The following is an 18,400-nucleotide window of genomic DNA, read 5'->3' on the forward strand; positions in this document are numbered from 1 at the left end:
AATGTCCAGACGTGACGGTAAAAATGTCCAGTTTAACGCCATTAAAATGTCCGGTTAAAATGTCCCGACATGATGGTAAAACCGTCCACTTTAACAGCAGTAAAATGCCTGAAGTGACGGTAAAAATGTCCGGTTTAACAGCAGTAAAATGGCTGATGTGACGTTAAAAATGTCCACCTTAACAGCAGTAAAATGCCCAACATGACTGTAAAAATGTCTGGTTACTGTTCTCGAACTGAGCTCTTCTGCTGCTTTTGCATCTTTTTGCCAAGTATCTATCAAGCCATCCTAATCCAAAATCACCTTAGAAAAGAAAAGAAGGTCACACTACATTTAAAAAAAACTGCTGTAGAAATAAATTTAGTGCGTAAAATTTAGAAAAACTTTATTTTCATGTCACAGCAAACCATGCTGATACAAACTCACATTTACACACAGAAATGTGCACAAACTAGCCTCAGAGTTTGCATTGAATGTTGCCAAACTATTGCACACAGTTGTTTTTGAAAAGCAAATGACGTGTTTGAGCTTATGTCAACTTGTCAGCCTTCAATCGCACTTCAATCCATTTTATTCACAGCATTATTGGTATTACTGAATATCAAAAACACCAATTATATTAAAATTAAATCATCTAGACAGACTAAATGATTTATCTCCTTTTAAACTCCTGTTTGTAGAAGTTATATGTTATTATAGCGTCTGAAGTTTTTCTCATGGCATAGGTTTTTGTTCGTAAGACATGAGACAATCCAGGTGATGTTTGGTATAGTCGTCAACAAATCCTACATGTAGGAGCTCTAAACATGACCAAACACTGCTTAAGCGATAAGAAAATTAAAGAATATCTTCTGAATTTACAACTCTTTTCACAAAAATGTACAATTCAAAACCTGTGATGCAAATGTTAGAAAAAAGATGAATTCGTTTTAAAGGCGCAGGAGGTGAAATTAGCTTTGAAGCTGTCATTCAGAGTTGGACAGTGTTGCCTGAGCATGTTAATAATGGTGTCTATAAATATTTGTTTTCTTTTGGAGTATTTTTTTTGAGAAGACGGTTAGGTCAAGTATTCCAAGTCTTCCTCAGGATGGGTTTGGAGGTGAAGAAAGCAGAGTCAAAGTCTTGAGGGTCTTCCTTGTTTATGTTTATGTCATGATGGCGTACCGGTGTTGTCACCCCCAGCTTGTGGCGTCAGCTGCTGCAGAAGCTCCACGTAGAGCTCGACGCGGCTGAGGAGTAGTGCGTTTTTCTCGGCACGCAGCAGCTTGGAGTACACGTTCTTATAGGTTTTCAGCAGCTCCTCGTCCTTATTGCTATAATGAAAACAGATGAGTTGCTGAGTTGTGAGAGTTTAAAGGATTTTAGATGCATATGCACCGTAAGGGATTTAGAATCTTGCTCACCTTGGTTTACGTTTCATGGTCGTCATCAGCTTGATCAGCTGCAGCAGCAGGAAGGAGAAACTTGGCTCAAACACGCCAATTAACTTCATCACCTCCTGGAGGTTCAGTCCTGAGTTGGGACAAGTGGCCACATCAGGAGACCCTTCAGATTCAGCGGGGTCCGCTTCACTCAGCTACAGATCATTAGGTGAAAGGAAGAGATGGTGGAGGTTATGGTGTGTGATCAAGAAAAGGTAACAAAACAAAGCTTTGTAAAGCTGAGTAAGCATGGGAGAACATGTCCTGACTGCTACTCTAAAATGTACCTCCATCTGCTCCTCCAGCAGCTCTTTATGAATGAGTTGGAAAGCAAAGCGAGTCTCCGTCATGACCTCTAGAGCTCCAGTCAGGCTCTTCAGCTTAGCGGCGTTGCTGCTCTGACCTGTGGAAACACAGAATGAAACATTACTAGAGGCTGTGGATGGAAATGTTCTCCAATTCAATCCCTCTGTTCTGACAAAACCAACTGACATCATTCGTCACATTGAATGGCTACTCACCAGCCATGGTAAACTCAGCAAAGGCCACCCTCTCCAGCAGCGTGCGGAGCAGCTCGCAGGGTGCATCTTTGAGGCTGAGGAATAAACAAACAGCCTTGCTGTAGTGAAGCTCTGCCAGGCTCCGATGCTGCTTCCTCAAGTGTTCATCCCCCACCTGTCACACAATTAGAGCCAGAAACACAGACATCCTTCAGTGTATATTGTATCACTGAAGCATGAAATACAGACATCCAATCACCACTGTTCCTTGTTCTTTTTCCCTCACAGAAAGTAAACACATTTGTCTTTTGACACAAATGAAAAAGTCAATGACTAAAGGATGAGCTAAGACATTTCTGATTTATTAACATCAAAAACAAACAGATATCCAGAATAAAGATATTGATTTTCTTTTAATCATTGTGTAGTTTTACATGTTTCCCCACCTGGTTGCGAAAGCAGCTGTGGTACATAGAGGCCAGGCGGTGGTGGATGGTGGCGGCTCTGTACTGGTAGAGGGGCTGGCGAGCTGATTCCGTCTGCAGATCACAGTACTTCAGGGATTTCATCATAGCCTCAGTCACCTCCCGTTCAATCTGGGGAAAAACACACAGGGAGATGGCTGATAGTGCACCCATATGTATTCACTATGATTGCATTTTGGATGAAGTATGCATATCATCGGTGATCTTCAGATTTTCTCAATATGTGGACTTTTTCAGGATATGAAGGTTGCTACACGGCATGAAAATATGCCAGTCACTGGGAAATAAATCCAAAGGTTATCAAAATGGGTAAAAACTTAATTTTAGAATATTTGTTCAGTTTTATGTGAAACAAAAGTGTTCAATCCAACCTGCTCCTGGGCCTTCCTGGACAGCGGGGCGTAGTCCTGCAGAAGTGTAGCCAGGGTGAAATAGGTAGTGGACAACTCCCAGTTTACACTGTCCCACACTGCTGGGTGGTTCTCTCTGCTTGCCAGTGACTTCATCGCCCGCAGGTAGTAGTCTATGGCCTGGGGTAAAACGATGTATTAAATAAGAGCATGGTAGGGAAGGGTCTTGATTTAGGATAAAAAAGGTAGAGATCATTAAGACTGCAAAGGAAACAAATAATTTGGCATTGATCCAGTGTGAAGCGGCACCTTATTATAGTAGAGCGCTTCTTCAGGCGAAAACTCCCCTCTGCTCTGGTCGGCAGAGACGGCGCAGTGAGCCTGAGCACAGATTCTCATCAGCCTGCCAGTGTTACACAGCAGCAACGCTGTGTTTGTGTTGTCCCTGATGGCTTCAAAGTCCTTCATGCCTTTCTCAAAGAAAGCAAAACTCTTTTTCCACATCTCCTGCTCTGCTATGGACACTGATTTCTTCACTAGAGGGGTAGAGGGAGAACGCCAGTTGGAAGCAGTAACAAAGACAGAAAGGCAGGTAAAACAATTATATAAGCAAAATGGAGTAATACAATTTTATTAAGTCTCTTTTTATTATTTTGTCTGATCCAGGTGCACAGAAATCGAATTATATAAAGTGCATAAATCTGTTAGATTGCACATATTCAGAAGGGTGCATCTATAAGTTAAAGAAAATAACTATATTGAACTATATTCCGTACAACCACACTGTTCAAACTACTGTCCATTTATTCAACATACCTTCTTTCTCAGTCTGCATGGCTGCAGCTTGGTTCATATAAAAGACTCCCATCTCGTTGCGGATGTTTCCCAGCCTTTTGAGCACCTGAGCCAGCTGATCTGAGGAATCATCTTTCAAAGCTTCAGAGACTAGCAGTTCATACACCGCCTCATAGCACTTACAGCTAACAAACAGCTGGTACTCCGGGTCCATAGCCAGGTCTGTAGCCATGTTGAAGGCTAGAGAGATTAAAAGGACAGAAGTGATCAACAATTGAACATAACAACCTCAAATTATACAAGAAATTATAGGAGAAACTTAAATGGATAAAACAGCACTGTACACCAAGTATGGATCAGGCCTTTAAGTGTTTACCAAAACCCTTAATTTCAATACATTAGGCAAGAGAGTCAGCCGGTATATATTCATATATACCGGCATATATTCAAGATTTGTATGACTGCTTTGTCTCTCCTCAGTGACTGACCCTGGCAGCTGCTCTCTCTGTGCAGGCTATGCAGGATCTCTTGGTCCTCTTTGGTTTGGTAGCTGTATTCCTCTAGGTAAGCTGCTCTGTTGTTGGCATTCTGGGCCAACATCAGCTGGATGTCCCCACACAAAGACAGGCACTGGCTATGAAACAGCAGCACCTGCGGGTGCAGTGTGCCGCTGACTGAACAATAGGCATCTGAGAAAACAAAGGAAGAAACAAAATGTTCAGGTATTATATTGTACCACAAAAATGTTGATGTAACGGTTTAGTAGCAGGATGAATTAGGATTTTTTGATTATGCATTCATTTCAAATGAATATTTAAGTGGCCAAAGGTTGGTGTTTAATAGAAGTTTTGAAACAGTTTCAGGTGCAATTTGATGTTTTTATAAAATCACAGTTTGTTCCATTCTGATAAATTCTGATTTGATTCATGAATAAATAACAGTTTATTCACAGCCATTTATTCTTCTACATTGCGTTTGTCGGCGCAAATGCCAAGATGTTCTTTGTATGTTTACATGCTTGGCTAGTAAACAGATTCTGACTCTGATAAAACACTATGAAAATTTAGGCTTGTGGAACAACTAAAAATTCCCACAACAATAAAGCCAAATGTCAACCACAGTTACACAAATGAATCATGAAAATACTGAAAAACAACAACTATAGCTACATTTCCAAATGTTTCTGGTGTATTGAAGAAGTAAATAACCTTACCGTAGCACTGCAGAGATAACTTGATGTAGCGTAAGGCTCGGCCGTACTTCAGCAAGTTCGTGGCTGCATCAGACAGGACGAAGTAGGCCTTGGAGGCCTTGAGAAAGAGCTGCAGCTTCATACGGTGCTGCCACGAGCCGGGTATCATCCCTGACCGTGTCGGGTGCTTCTGATCTGCCTGCAAAGGCCCAACTGAGAGAGACAAATGAGAGTTTGTAAATAAGATGAGGAATGACCTGATAGCGAAGTCATCTGGGCACCAATTTGTGTATTTGATATGAAAAACATCATGTTTTACTGCGCAATATTACAATATATCAAACATCCTACAGTATAAAAGGAGGACTGACCTCGTTCAAGGAGAAGAGAGATGCCTTTCTCAGCAGCGCAGCCGCCGACTTCATTTCTGTCCTCATATTTAAGAGGAATGGGTGTGTTAGGATCTGCAGCTGGGAGATCACTCTCCTTCTTAATGCTGCCATCCACCGCCTTCAGCCCCTGTGCAGTTTATTACAGCCATTTATTAATACTTTATATGACAAATTTATCGGAAGACATCGCATTATTAGCATTATATGTACACAAAACATAAATATCATGCAGACACTCGCCTTTAGTACGTAGCTCAGTACGTGTCTGCATCTTTCCTCCTTGTCTTGAGAAATGGGGAAAGCACAACTTGGCTGCAGGGACGAAAAAAGGGAAGATTTTCTTTTTATGTTTACACGCAACATATTTATCTGTATACTCCACTCTTTCCCCTTCCGTCTGTCTAGACGAGAAGGCAGGAAAAACATTTACAGAGTCACTCACTCTGATCAGGTGAGTGGATTTGTACTTCTCAGGGACAGACAGCTCCCCTACGGAGCGGATCACAGCCACAGCTTTACTGTCATCCTGTGGGGTGGAGCAGTTACTGTAGGAACCGTTATCATCGCTGTCCTCTGTCAGCTCCTCCTCCTCCTCCTCTTCCTCCCTGTCTTCGTCGCTGTAGCTGTCCTCTGAGCCACCGGCCCGGAGCGACTCCCCTCCATCTTCTTCCAGAGGTTCATCGAGCTGGAACAGCTCTGACAGCATGTAAGCGGCCGAGGCGATGATCTGAACAGACAGGAGACGGAGGAGATCAGGACCGGAGTCAGATTCAATCAAATCTAAACTATGGCATTCTCAGATCCCCCCGCTGTCTGAATATAGGATATAAATACTACTCCTATATGGAAACATTTGCAAACATTTAGCCTGAGCACAATGTGAACATCAAAGACTGAACTAACAGGACCTATGATGACTAATTGGGTCCTTGATGCACTGAATCACTACCAATGAAGAATTCTGGTAGGTCGTCCTTTAAATTTCAGGGTGTGTGTGGGTTTGAATCTAGTCCACATCTCTGAAAGGCACATGTCTTCCTCTCTTTCCAAGTCTTTCCCACCTCTATCTAACTGTGTGACATTGAAATGTGGCTGAAATTTGCAGTTTCTGCTTACCTGAGGATGCCTCTCCTGATCCAGAAGTTTGACACAGTTTAAGAGCAGAGTTCTGATCGTGCCATAGTGCTTTCTGTTTTGCCTCGCCTTCAGCATCAAGTTGCTGGCCACTCTGCATCACAAAACAGAAAACGGACGGGAAGTTATTACAGTTTTTCACCATTTTTATTGCTAATTATGTCCGATTTGACCATAAATCATTTACAAACTATATTTTATACAAAAAAGGCAGAGCTGAAAAAGGCCAACTGAATCTCTTAACATTTCATTATTTTCATAATTATTTAATTCAAAAACATAATTATGTTTAAATAGTTAATTTGACTCTTAAGGCCTTCTACTATTTTTACTTAAACTGACAACAAATATTGTTAGCAAATAAAAAAATACATATTGTAAAATATTAAATAAAATTTCAATGACATGTCCCAAGCTTTTTTGGATATGAAGACATTTTTCTAAATTTATTTCAGCCTTGGAATCAAATTTAATGCCTTTCCCACAGTTTTCCCAACTACAGAAATCCTTTAACTGCTGTCCTCTGCATCTGTCTCCCAGATACCTACTTATAAAGTAGCACAGCCACAGGAAGTGTGAAAGGATTCTGACATTTCTCTTCTTCAGCCTCCTCACACAGAGTGGTGAGATCATAAAGCTTCACAAAGTCACTTCCGCTAGCTGAGGATTCAATAAAAAACAAACAAACAAACATGAGAAGACTTGATGACGAACATGGCGCTCATGTAAGTTAACAAGTCTGAGACTTTTAAGAATTCATGCTCACTCATCTCCCACCTTTAAAAAGCCAGTAGGTGTGACCCTCTTTGGTGCAGTTGGACTTGAGGAAGGAAAGGATGTTTTGTGCGATATCTTTCACCACCCTTGTGGAGAAAGTGGAGTTCTCCAGATGAGGAATGTCCTCTGTTTTTATCATCTCGTATTTCTGCAATGAAGGAAATCACTACATGTTGAACACACTAAGGATGAAAATGAGTTTATGAAAATGATTTATAGGCAAACATTTAATAGAGCATGATTCTTAATGCAATACTGGCCAAAAGCAAACAGTAATTTACCTGAACAATGCCATTGACGTGAAAGCACATGACAAGTTCTGGAACATTGCACATCAGATTGTCGAGCCAGTAGTCGATACCTGTCAGGATGTTGATTGGTTTATTGTTGTCCCTGAAAAACACACAAAGAAAGAAAGAAAATCAGGGAACTCTACGTTAGATTAAACAAGAATAATGTAGTGGAACCAATGTGGAATTCGGAATGAACTTTCCCGTCCACCTCCTGAGGTCAGATAAACTAAAATAAAAACTTACCTGCTACTTTTTTTTACCACTTATAAACACTGTGAACATTCTATACAAATACTGTATGTTCCCCTACCATTGCCCAAGCCATTGCAATAGCATCATTTTCCACTTAGTGGGTGTTAATGTCAGACCCTGGATGGGAGAAAATGGTTTAAAACTCCAACCTGAGTCTAAGACTGACGGCAGGATAGCGACCACCTCCGAAAATAGGCATGTTGGACCCAACCAACATGTGGATATCCTCAAATGTCCACATGATGTTTCGCACAAAGTCGTTTCTTAAACCCTGTCAACAAAAGTGACATCAAAGTATATCAGTGTATTTAAATATAACATTAGACATAAGCTACCAACTGTAGTCCATTTTGGCAGGGTAAAAGTTTATGTTACCTGACTGTTCTCCCCTTCGTTGAAGAGTGTTGGGAGGTTTTGTTCTTTGGGTACAGATGTCACCTGGCCCAAAGCAAACTGACTGTCCACAGAAACACTTTCCTGCACATCCTGCACAAAGATCAGTGTTTTAATTTTAAAAAAAGCTGAGAATATGACAAAAATGATTCATTCCTAGCCGAGACAAAAGCAACAATTCCCTCTTAATTCCTTCTCAGGTGTGCCTGTCCTGTCTGATAGCTAAGCTACCTGTTTAGTAGCAGCTGACTCTTCTGTGTCAGAGGGTGTGCTGGTGAAGGCGGTGGGCCATGAAGAGCTGAACTCTTCTGCCTCATTCTCCTTCTCTCCTTCGTTCAGGTCGTCTGGTACAGGCTCTGCAGCCCCATCACCATTTATACTGCGGGAAACACAGAAGTTGTAATGGAATAAGACTGAAAAAGATGCACCTTAAAATGAAGTAAATGTGTTTTTGATCATTTGAGTGCTACCAAGAACTCACCTGTAGTAGAGGAACTTTGACAGAATTGCTTTCTGATACCAGTGCTCTTTACTCTTCTTTTTCCTCTGCCACTTCTGATCTATGAGCCGCTGGTAAAACTCTTTTAGCCACGTCCAATCTCCCGTCTATAACACACACACACAGCGGAAAGCATACACCCAATTATACCTCATACTTGAATCATAGCACAGTTCCCTCATAAAGGAATATCTAGAACTGTCCTTGGTTTGAAAAAGTCTCAAAAAAATCCTGTTGTACCTGAGAGGATCTCATGAAGAGCTCCTGAATGTCCAGCTCATCCAAAAGCAGTGTCCGACCCACGCGGTGAACAGCCATACTGACATGGGACTTGCTGTAAGGAATTTTCAAAAGCTTCTTGATGTTCTGAATGGGACAGAATACAGTGGTAATGTTGTGCATGTTTCAGAAACAAAGATTGTTGAAATGTTTGCCTTGCAACAGATGCACAAACCTCTGAGTCTGATACCACGTCAACATCATCCCCAATGCAATCAATGAAGTCATAGGCCATCCCAAAACTAAAAAAGAAGAAAAGGCACTTAATCATTGAAGAGTATTTGATTTTATGACATGGATTAGGGTCAAACTGGTTTATTAATATTCACTGGCAAAGAAATGATTTCTGCTGATGAATCAGTATCTGTGATGTACCTGCTGAAAACTCCAATATAAATGCATCTTATATGTACATATGCTACTGTATTATACATAATTCTGTGACACATGTAGTTCTGTAATATCAATGAAACAGGGCAGGATGCCTGTGGTTTGACATTACACACTGTTCCTAACACCAGTTAAGTACTAATCAGTCTTTATTAATTCTCTTCCAACCAACAACAGAGGCCATCTGCCCGACAGGTTTCCAGCAATTAAGCAGAGCCGAGAGCACAATGCCTTCAGGTTTAAATAATTTTAAACACTACTCCACAGGTTCATATCAACAGTTAGCCCAAGGTGACGTTTTCATATGTCTTTTTTTATCCCGACCAACAGTCTTTCAATTACAATCACTGGTTGGTATTATCGGTAAATATGGTTTTGCAGATTATATTTTGGTAATACATATCATACTAGATGTCATCAAATTTATACAATATGTGAAGGATACTTTTAGACCATTATGTTTTGAATTTGGGCCCACCACCATGGGTCAGGAAGGGTGGCTAAAGAACTAAAAAACTGAACTTCCCTACAGAGATCAACATATTTTGCTGACAGTTTCACGAGAGCTATATGAACCAGTAGCTGTAACAGTAATTTACAAACTTTGTTGTACCTGGAAAAAGGCTTGCTTTTGCTGCTGGACCCTAACACTGTGGTGCCAGCACTGCCCAGCTGGGGGTTTTCTCTCAGCCAGTTGGCAGGAGGCAGCTTCAGGTCTGTCTTCTCCTGCAGCAAAGCATAGCTGGTCGGAGGTGGGGCGGCAGAGTATTTGACCACAGCACGGCTCTTTATTTCACTGTTGCCTGAACATAAGGCCGAGTCCTACAAAATAACAAAACAAAGTGCCAAATTAGTGAGTATAACCAGGAAGTATTGATTGAGGGTCATATTTAAAGTATAGGTTTCCAATTTTTCAAGTCTGTCTTAAAACAACAGTCAGGTACCCATGTGGACACTGAAAGAGGTTTTTCTACTGTTATTATTCCTCCTGTTCATACTGGCTATTAAAAGATCCGCTTGAAATGTGTTTTCAATGTAAGTGATGGAGGCCAAAATCCACAAAAATGCATTTAAAGAGGTCATATTATGCCCCTTTCCCAGTTTAATATTTTCATTTTCATGGTCTATTTGATGTGACGCACGCCCAAGCCAGCCACAGGTAACGGTCGGTGAAACACAGAGAGCAGAGTAGAGAAACTAGTGAGACCATAAATAACAGCAAAACGCAGTAGACTCTCACACTGAGCTGAAAAGAAACGAGGGCACATAAATGAGGTAAATACCATAAATTAACATATTTTGTTTCTTTCAGGAGGGGCGGGGAGTCCCATAAGCAATGGTGGGGGAAACACTGAGAGTATAGTTGAAACATCACAACGTTACAGAAGTCCAAACAGCTTGTTTAAAGGCACAGTTTCTGAATATGGGCTGTGTACATTTCTCAGTGGACTGAGCATTTTGATACTTTCGCAGTACAGTAGGCTATTTATATAGCACCTAGACCTGCTTCATAATCAAAAAAGAAATGGAAAGCTCCCTTTCTACAATGTCCTCTTTAAAAGTTTATCTGGAGCTTATATGAGGCTTCAGCATTGAGCAGTCTGAGTCATATCAAGTGGATATCTGCCACATTTACAATTTTTTTAGCATAAAATTCCCCCTGTGTTTCCTCTGACAGTGTTTCCCTGTTGAGCTGTGGTGGAAACATAGTTACAAAAAGAGGGACTTTGACATTAAAAAGACTTAAGTTCACAGCCCTCAGCTGTCTCCTCCACGAAACCACCGCACACCCAGACCTCCACAATGCCCACAATGCTTTAACCCTTCCCCCCTTAATCTTCCTTGATGAGCTCCTTGGTCCCAAACCTGGCCAGGTTAGGAGACAGCTGGAGAGACTCCAGAGAGGCAAAGCTGCGGGCCCTGACGGTATCAGCCCCAGGGTTCTGAGGACCTGCGCCAGCTAGCTATCTGCTATTCTGCGACACCTCTTCAACCTGAGCCTTTACCAGGAGAAGATACCAGTGCTGTGGAGGACATCCTGCCTGGTTCCTGTTTCCAAGAAGACAACACCATCTGGCTTCAGCGACTATCGACCAGTTGCCCTCACATCTCATGTGATGAAGGCGGGTGAAGGTGAGAGGCTGGTCTTGGCCCACCTTAGACCACAGATGAAATCATCACTGAACCCTCTGCAGTTTGCCTACCAACCTCATATGAGAGTGGATGATGCCATCATCTGCCTGCTGCAGCAAGCTCACTTGCACCTGGATGGAACTGGTTGCACTGTGAGAATCACATTCTTTGATTTCTCCAGTGCATTCAACACCATCCAGCCACTGCTACTGAGAGAGAAGCTGCAAGAGATGAAGGTAGACATGTCCACCATCTCCTGGATCACCGACAACCTGACAGGCAGACTGCAGTTTGGGGTTTGTCTGACCGGGCAGTGCTCTGTCTCTGTACAGATGCTCCATAGGGGACTGCACTGTCTCCCTTCCTTTTCACTTTGTAGACCTCAGACTTTCAATACAACTCCAGGTCATGCCACTTGCAGAACTTCTCTGACAACTCTGTAATGGTTGGGTGTATAAGTGACGGGCGGGAGGAGGAGTACAGAGCACCGGTAGACGATTTTGTGGAATGGTCTGGATGAAACCCTCTGCTCCTGAACATGACCAAGACCAGGGAGATGGTGATCGACTTCAGAAGGAAGAGGACGTCTATACAACCCCTGTGTACTCTGGGAGAGGATGGTGACCAGGTGGAGGACTACAAGTACCTGGGTGTCCACATTGAGAGCAGACTGAACTGGAAGACCAACATCGAGGCCGTATATAGGAAGGGGATGAGCAGACTCCATTTCCTGAGGAAGCTGAGATCCTTTAATGCGTGCAACAAGATGTTGGAAATCTTCCACCAGTCTGTTGTTGCCAATGCACTGTAATTCACTGTAGTCTGCTGGGGGAGCAGTATTGGAGACGGTGACACCAACAGACAAACTGAGTAAGAAGGCCGGCTCCATAATTGGCTGCAAACCAGACACCTCTGAAGTTGTGGTGGACAGGAGGACGCTGAACAAACTGTTATCTATTATGGATAATATTGACCACCCTCTCCACCGCCTACTGGACAGACAGTGGAGCACTTTCTGTAACAGCCTAGTTCAGCTTCACTGTCACAAGGACAGATACAGGAAATCTTTCCTGCCCAAAGCAATTACTCTCCACAACACCTCACCTCTGTTTAACAGCTTTATAGTTTCTGTCTCAACCAAACTACACTGTTTTGCTCTTTCAATAACTTTGCTCATGGTTAATTTGCACATCTTCATACTCCTACTCTACCTCATTGCATGTCTAAAACTTCCACAACTTTGCACACTTGTCTAATGTATGTAGTATGTTGTCCTATGTTTATATTTATAGTGTATGTTGTGTTTCTTTTCCTATAGATATACATTTCTCTCTTCTAGTGTTGATATGTATATTGAAAGTTCCCGTGCAACGTCTGGATAACCTGCTGCTGTAACACAAGAATTTCCCAATTTGGGATCAATTAAGTCCATCTATCAATCCATCTTCTGTCTACTTACATGCTTGCTGCTCTCTCCTGTGCAGATGGGCTCACTGATTTCCTCCTTTGCATTATCCAAGGGGATCCCAGGCTCTCTGTCCGCAGCTGATGCGCTCATACTGGACACACGACTGTTACAATCCAGCAGACATGGGTGACCTCTTAACGACTAGACAACCTGGCAATATATACACCAAGTTAGCAAGCGAGATACGTCAATTTATGCCGATAAAGTTAGAAGTGTCTCTAGTTGGCTAGCTTAGCACGCTAGCTCCTTCACACAAAAAAGTGTAGTTACACAACATGGTTATCGGTTAAAGTTGAACGACACTCACATGAGCGGCTGCCGTTACTTTGTCAGTCTTAATAACATGTAGTCCTTACATGTTTAATTAAATAAGCCTGATCAGCAGTCAGCCTGTCTGTTGTTGTCAGGGCACACGTTAGTGCGAGCAGTGAGCCAACAACAACTTCCTGTTGTCAGGGTAAAACAACGTCCAAAGCTCGTCTTCTTTCTTATTTAGGCGCTCGAAATAACTACACATTTTAGAAAAATGTATACGACAGCCTTTACAAACACACATATATCATTATATCATAGAATATTAGCAAAAGTTACAACAAAATATTTCAGCTAAAGCGATTTACTGAGAAAAAAAAATTATGAACCGGAAGTACTTTCAGAGCTGACAGGTCCTTTTTTCTAGGTTGTGTCTTGATGGTAACCCTAGATTAGCGAAAGATCTCGCGAGAGTGATCATTGTAACCCAAATTATGGTCTTTCCCTAACCCTCACCAAGTGTTTTTTGTGTCTAAACCTAACTAGACCTTCACCACGGCGTTGTCACATCATAAAACATAATTGTTTTGTATAACGCGTACAACGATGGCACAACACGTGTATATCTCGCGAGATCTCAGCGAATCTAGGGTTACCATCTAGACACGTCCTTTTTTCTAGAAAAGTTGAGCACATTCTGCTGTTCTGTGTGTGTAGTTTTTTCTGAGATGTTTGTATCAACTGTTTTGTGTCCACTATAGTTTAAATTGTTCAGTTTAATATGTTACCTATTAATGTATTTTGAAGCCTAATGGCATCAAAATATCAATGTTTTGTGCCATTTATATTTTGTTCTGGGGCTTGGTAAAACTTTTTCCTTCAGTGACTAATACCTATTGATATATGTGTTGTTTGTGCTTAGTTAAACTCAGCTATTTCATTTGGATTATAGGATATTATTTTATGTGGTATTATATGATATGATATGATGAACGACAATGAGTGAAAAAAGAATACTCTGTTGCAAGTAAACTAAAACTAAAGAACAGATGTGTAAGAATTCAGAGTATCCAAAGTAAAAGTACTCATAAAATAGTGTTATATAGTACTGGATGTTTTATTGCAGTGGATTACTCATAACTTTGTAAGCAGCATATTAATACTGTAGCAGTTCAGTTAAGTTAAAATAGTTCAAGTTAAATTTAATTTAACTTAACTTAACTTAATTTTAGCTACTATATATGGGCTATTGTTTGAGTTGTTTAATCTAACAACTGATAATACTTCATGAGATGACCAAATGTCTTGTATAAGAAATTTCTATGTGACAAATCAATTTTGTGGAAAAGTGAATACTCAAATAAAGTAAAAGTACCTAATTGTACTTTAGTACAGTACATGAGCATGTACTTAACTACTCCCCACCACATATATTATATTATATTATATTATATTATATTATATTATATTATATTATATTATATTATATTATATTATATTATATTATATTATATTCAGATATTTTTTAAAAATCAAACTAGTAATACCTCCAAGTAAAAAGACTGCATTAATACTAATTTTATTTATAAGAATTAGCAGTAAAAAGTGCTTAAATTATCCTAAATAAAATTACTCATAAGATAGTAAAATTCATTGTGAGAGTGTCATATATTACTGGATGCATTGTTGGATTATTGGAGAGGATTACTCATACATACTCATACTTTGTAAGCAGCCTTTTGCAGCAGATTGTAGCAGCTCAGTTAAAGTTAAGTTAATGAAGTTAAAGTGAAATTAATTTTAACTAGGCATAACTACTATACGGGATATTGTTTGGATATAACAATCATAATAGTTTATGAGTGACCATATGTCCAGCATGTGAAATTTTAATCTGTCAAATCAACTTCGTCAAAAAAGTGAATACTAAAGAAATAAAAGAATACTAAAAGTACCTAATTACTTGACTAAATATAGGCAACTAAATTACTCTCTACCGTGTATATTGTATTATATTAAATGATATTATATTATATATGAGGGGAGGGTTCCTGCAGGGGAATGCCAGGCAGCTGACTGACTGAACAGGGAGGAGCTGTGAAACTTTGCTGCGGTCAGTTAATTCCTGCTGATACGCCTTAACAATCAACTCCCGTCTTCGACCACGCCAAAGGAAAACAAACAAACAAAAAAAAAACAAGACAGTGTTTGGAAAACATAGGATCAACTTTTTGGGGACCGTGAAGCTGGGACAATTTGTGCGTATTAAAATGGGAAGCTGGAAGAATCACGTGCGCGGTCAACTGCAACACAGAGACCAAAGAGAGAAAGTCCCATACGCTGGCGTCTTCACAAGCTGTAAGATTAATGTTTTCTGTTTTGCAACGATGATGCATCTCCTCTGACTAACCCCAAGGGCATCTGACAAATCTGTTTTCTTTCAGTGTCTCAGTTGGAAGAGCGTTTTGAAATTCGCAAACAAATTTTAGAAGATGTCCAGACTAAGAGGTCAGAAAAGCAGAATTTCACTTCACATTTAAAGCTGTGTTCAATGCTTGGTTTTTGCATCATAAAACTATACACTGCCTTTTACTTCAGTTTAGAGCGAGGTGGAGTTGAAGCTGGGAAAAACACAAGCCTCCTTCAACTCCAGCTAAGAGAAAGTGAACATCTGGCAGAAAAGGTGAGAAATCCACTAATAGACACAAAATAACTTGTATCAGCCTCCCACCATATTGTAGGAGAGATTGCAGGTTATAAAAAACAATACAAGAGTTTACACAGTACCACAAATATTTAACCTCAAACAACACTGTATCTCTTGTCAAAATATTCTTGCTGTGTTAATTAGGACATAGTGGTGTGTATGTGTGCAAGAGTGACCTTTGATCTAGTGCAATCCTCAATCAATCCATCCTCTACTGTTTGTCTCCACAGCTGTCTCAGACTGTCTCCGACTTGACCACTGTCCTGTATTTGAAAGAGGCTGAACTGCAATACTGGCAGTCACGGTAATCTCTAGTTTTGAGCTAAAACCATCAGAGTACACTCTCATAACAAAACTGAGTATAATCCTGAATCACAAATAAATATTAGCTTGTAGGCCTATGTGTTGTTGGGTCACAGTTTACAGTATCTACCTATTAGATAGCAGTGCCTTGTGACCTAAAATCCAAACTCTATAAGGTGTGTGGTGGATGAATGTATGAAGTAGTTTGAAGTAACACCAGAAGGTGATCAAAATTACGATAAATCATTAAATTTCTCGTCTGTTTCAGTGTTTCCCGTCACCACCAAGAGGCACTTACTCTGGCTAAAGGGAGTAAAACCCTGAAGGCGACCCTTTCCGAATATGAGTTCACCATAGAGTGTCAATGCAAAGAGCTGGCAGCTCTGCATGTGGAGCAGAAAGAACTAAAAGAAGCAGCAGCACAAGCTTGGAAAGAGAAAGAAGAACTCTTGCAACGATGGATGGAGGAGAAGAGGGAGGAGGCAGACAGACTGAACAAGTACAATGACACTCAGGAAAGGTAAGAGACGTGAACGTGTGATCTCTGAATCACCTATTGAGCTCAAAAATGCACTTGCTTTAATCACCCACAAGCACCACATTTTGGAGATTGTAAACTGTCAGTGATGACTCCTTTTTTTCAGGTGGCAACGTTTAGCCAAACAGTTGAAGAAGCACCTCCACAAGGAGATGGCACAAGGTTATGATCCCATAGAGACCAGCTCTTTGAGTGGTGCAACAAAAACGTCACCAGTCTTCTAAATATTAAAGCATAATGGAGTACTGTGGGTGCAAACAAATGGCTGCATCTTCATTTGATACCATTATTGAACTTCAATGCTGCAAACATGGATCCTCATAGGCTTGACAGTAAGGTCAACAAGACACCAAGAGTCTTCATCAAGACGGTCCTCATGGCCTTCTTCATTAAGAAGGTGTAGTTGATGAGATCAAGACAAAAACATCTTCTTAATGTGATAATGAAATAATATGATCAACAAAGCCTGTTTAGCCTTCATAAAAGAACTCAGCATGCAGAAAATAATACCAGAAGACATCTTGAAGCCAATCGCATAAGTGATCATCAACTGCACCGTATACCAAGGTTCAGCCTTCAGGTTCGACCCCCTCAGTCTGGTCATTATAACATAATATTTAAGACTAAAACCATATACACTGGAACTGGTACTGGACTATGAACTCACATTTAATCACATGAGGAGGCAGCCATTTATTGCTGCTTCAACCTGATTGTCAAGTACCTCAAATTAATATTTCATAGAAGGAATAGATGGTACCCACTGAAGATGTACATATGTTGTATGTAACTTAAAACATTTAGTTCATCTTTGTTGTCATGTTCTACTTTTTCAAAGGGATCAATAGTACAACAGATATCCACTAGGGACACGCAGAACACAATCATGTCCCAGCTGTGGAAAAAGTCTAATAACTTTATGGGATCCCAGAGACGACAATTCACAGTACGATTACCTCTCAGTCCATTTCCCCTCGCTTGAAGTTTAAAAACTTAATTGCCCACCTGTGACACCAGAACAATGACCAAGGAATGACTCTTAGGACAAATTGTTTTTTATTCATATTTGTCTCTGGGTTTTTTTTTTATAATTTAAAAAATTTAAAGATTCACTATATTCTTCAAATATATTGTTTAATTTAGATTTTGTTACAGTGCCTAATTTACGTTTACTGCTTTAATTAAAGTCATCCTTTACACAAGAAATGTCAAATTACGCTGCAGTTAACTTATCACATCTGGACATTGTCCTGACTGACACCTCTCACTAAAGAATTTTAAAGTCGGTACATTTCATATAAACAGTCAGGGCTCAGTATTAGTTATGATTATGTGTTAATTCCACCTTTTAACTGTGTTTCTTTGCAAAAAAAATAACATGAAGCATTTTTAATTCCTATGCTGTAGTCTTTTGTAAAGGAAACTGAAAATGTATTAATCTGGGACCTTTTAAAGATTACTTTTTTAACATGTTTTAAAATAAACTTTTGAATCATGAACATTTCTTATTAAAATGGAAAAACCTGCATGTACTCTGTCCCAGATGAAGATATGTAATTGTGTTGTTTTTTTTCTATATCAAGTGTTGTGGAAAATAAAGTCACTTATATGCTAATTTTGTGCTCTCTGAGGGATTTATTCTGTTGTGGTTTATTTTTAATTGAGTAGCCTCTCTGTCACTGTGTCATCCATCAGATATCACCTTTACTGACTGCAAACAAATCTGTGCTCATTGTAATTTTCAAACACATGACAACACTGGGGAGCCTCATCAATTTAACGCCACTTTGGCTTCAGATCTGAACAAAAACTGTCTTATTTATTTATTTTTTTAGTTAACAAGTCTT

At 40.2% G+C, this 18,400-nt stretch overlaps 2 protein-coding genes across 5 annotated transcripts; one reads left to right on the forward strand and one right to left on the reverse strand.

Annotated features, from left to right (window-relative positions):
• Positions 1–368: 368 nt before the first annotated feature.
• Positions 369–13,386, reverse strand: edrf1 (erythroid differentiation regulatory factor 1). 3 transcript variants are annotated; one of them, XM_044373309.1, is made up of 26 exons: positions 13,110–13,386; positions 12,745–12,903; positions 9,766–9,974; positions 8,938–9,004; positions 8,724–8,849; positions 8,466–8,590; positions 8,216–8,363; positions 7,967–8,077; positions 7,741–7,862; positions 7,328–7,439; positions 7,047–7,194; positions 6,818–6,929; positions 6,252–6,363; positions 5,578–5,862; positions 5,376–5,447; positions 5,115–5,262; positions 4,765–4,956; positions 4,040–4,240; positions 3,573–3,791; positions 3,066–3,292; positions 2,778–2,936; positions 2,368–2,517; positions 1,943–2,096; positions 1,709–1,824; positions 1,404–1,576; positions 369–1,313 (listed from the first exon to the last, which is right to left on the reverse strand). In XM_044373309.1, exons 2-26 carry the CDS (start codon positions 12,841–12,843, stop codon positions 1,151–1,153), a joined length of 3,750 nt encoding a protein of 1,249 aa, XP_044229244.1. In that variant the 5' UTR covers positions 12,844–12,903; positions 13,110–13,386; the 3' UTR covers positions 369–1,150. The 3 variants fall into 3 exon arrangements, with proteins under 3 accessions (XP_044229244.1, XP_044229243.1, XP_044229245.1); XM_044373308.1 differs by having other exon boundaries at positions 13,061–13,386; XM_044373310.1 differs by lacking the exon at positions 13,110–13,386 and having other exon boundaries at positions 12,745–13,054.
• Positions 13,387–15,066: 1,680 nt separating this feature from the next.
• si:ch1073-143l10.2 (uncharacterized protein LOC565165 homolog) lies at positions 15,067–18,168 on the forward strand. 2 transcript variants are annotated; one of them, XM_044372945.1, is made up of 6 exons: positions 15,067–15,363; positions 15,450–15,513; positions 15,604–15,688; positions 15,943–16,016; positions 16,284–16,535; positions 16,660–18,168. In XM_044372945.1, the coding sequence occupies exons 1-6, from the start codon at positions 15,276–15,278 to the stop codon at positions 16,775–16,777; spliced, it is 681 nt and encodes a 226-aa protein (XP_044228880.1). In that variant the 5' UTR covers positions 15,067–15,275; the 3' UTR covers positions 16,778–18,168. The 2 variants fall into 2 exon arrangements, with proteins under 2 accessions (XP_044228880.1, XP_044228881.1); XM_044372946.1 differs by having other exon boundaries at positions 15,272–15,363; positions 15,609–15,688.
• The last annotated feature ends 232 nt before the right edge of the window (positions 18,169–18,400 follow it).

This window comes from Thunnus albacares, chromosome 14, assembly GCF_914725855.1.
Source record: "Thunnus albacares chromosome 14, fThuAlb1.1, whole genome shotgun sequence".
Lineage (NCBI taxonomy): Eukaryota > Metazoa > Chordata > Actinopteri > Scombriformes > Scombridae > Thunnus > Thunnus albacares.

Bases quoted from the DNA above. Each gene is read 5' to 3' on its own strand.
- si:ch1073-143l10.2 (XM_044372945.1), top strand. From the start codon at position 15,276: ATGGGAAGCTGGAAGAATCACGTGCGCGGTCAACTGCAACACAGAGAC. The intron at 15,364-15,449 runs GTAAGATTAATG...GTTTTCTTTCAG, and splicing joins CGCTGGCGTCTTCACAAGCT to TGTCTCAGTTGGAAGAGCGT. The intron at 16,536-16,659 runs GTAAGAGACGTG...CCTTTTTTTCAG, and splicing joins TACAATGACACTCAGGAAAG to GTGGCAACGTTTAGCCAAAC.
- edrf1 (XM_044373309.1), bottom strand. From the start codon at position 12,843: ATGAGCGCATCAGCTGCGGACAGAGAGCCTGGGATCCCCTTGGATAAT. The intron at 6,364-6,817 runs GTAGGTATCTGG...TTTGTGATGCAG, and splicing joins GTGGCTGTGCTACTTTATAA to AGTGGCCAGCAACTTGATGC. The intron at 5,448-5,577 runs GTGAGTGACTCT...TCGTCCCTGCAG, and splicing joins AATCCACTCACCTGATCAGA to CCAAGTTGTGCTTTCCCCAT.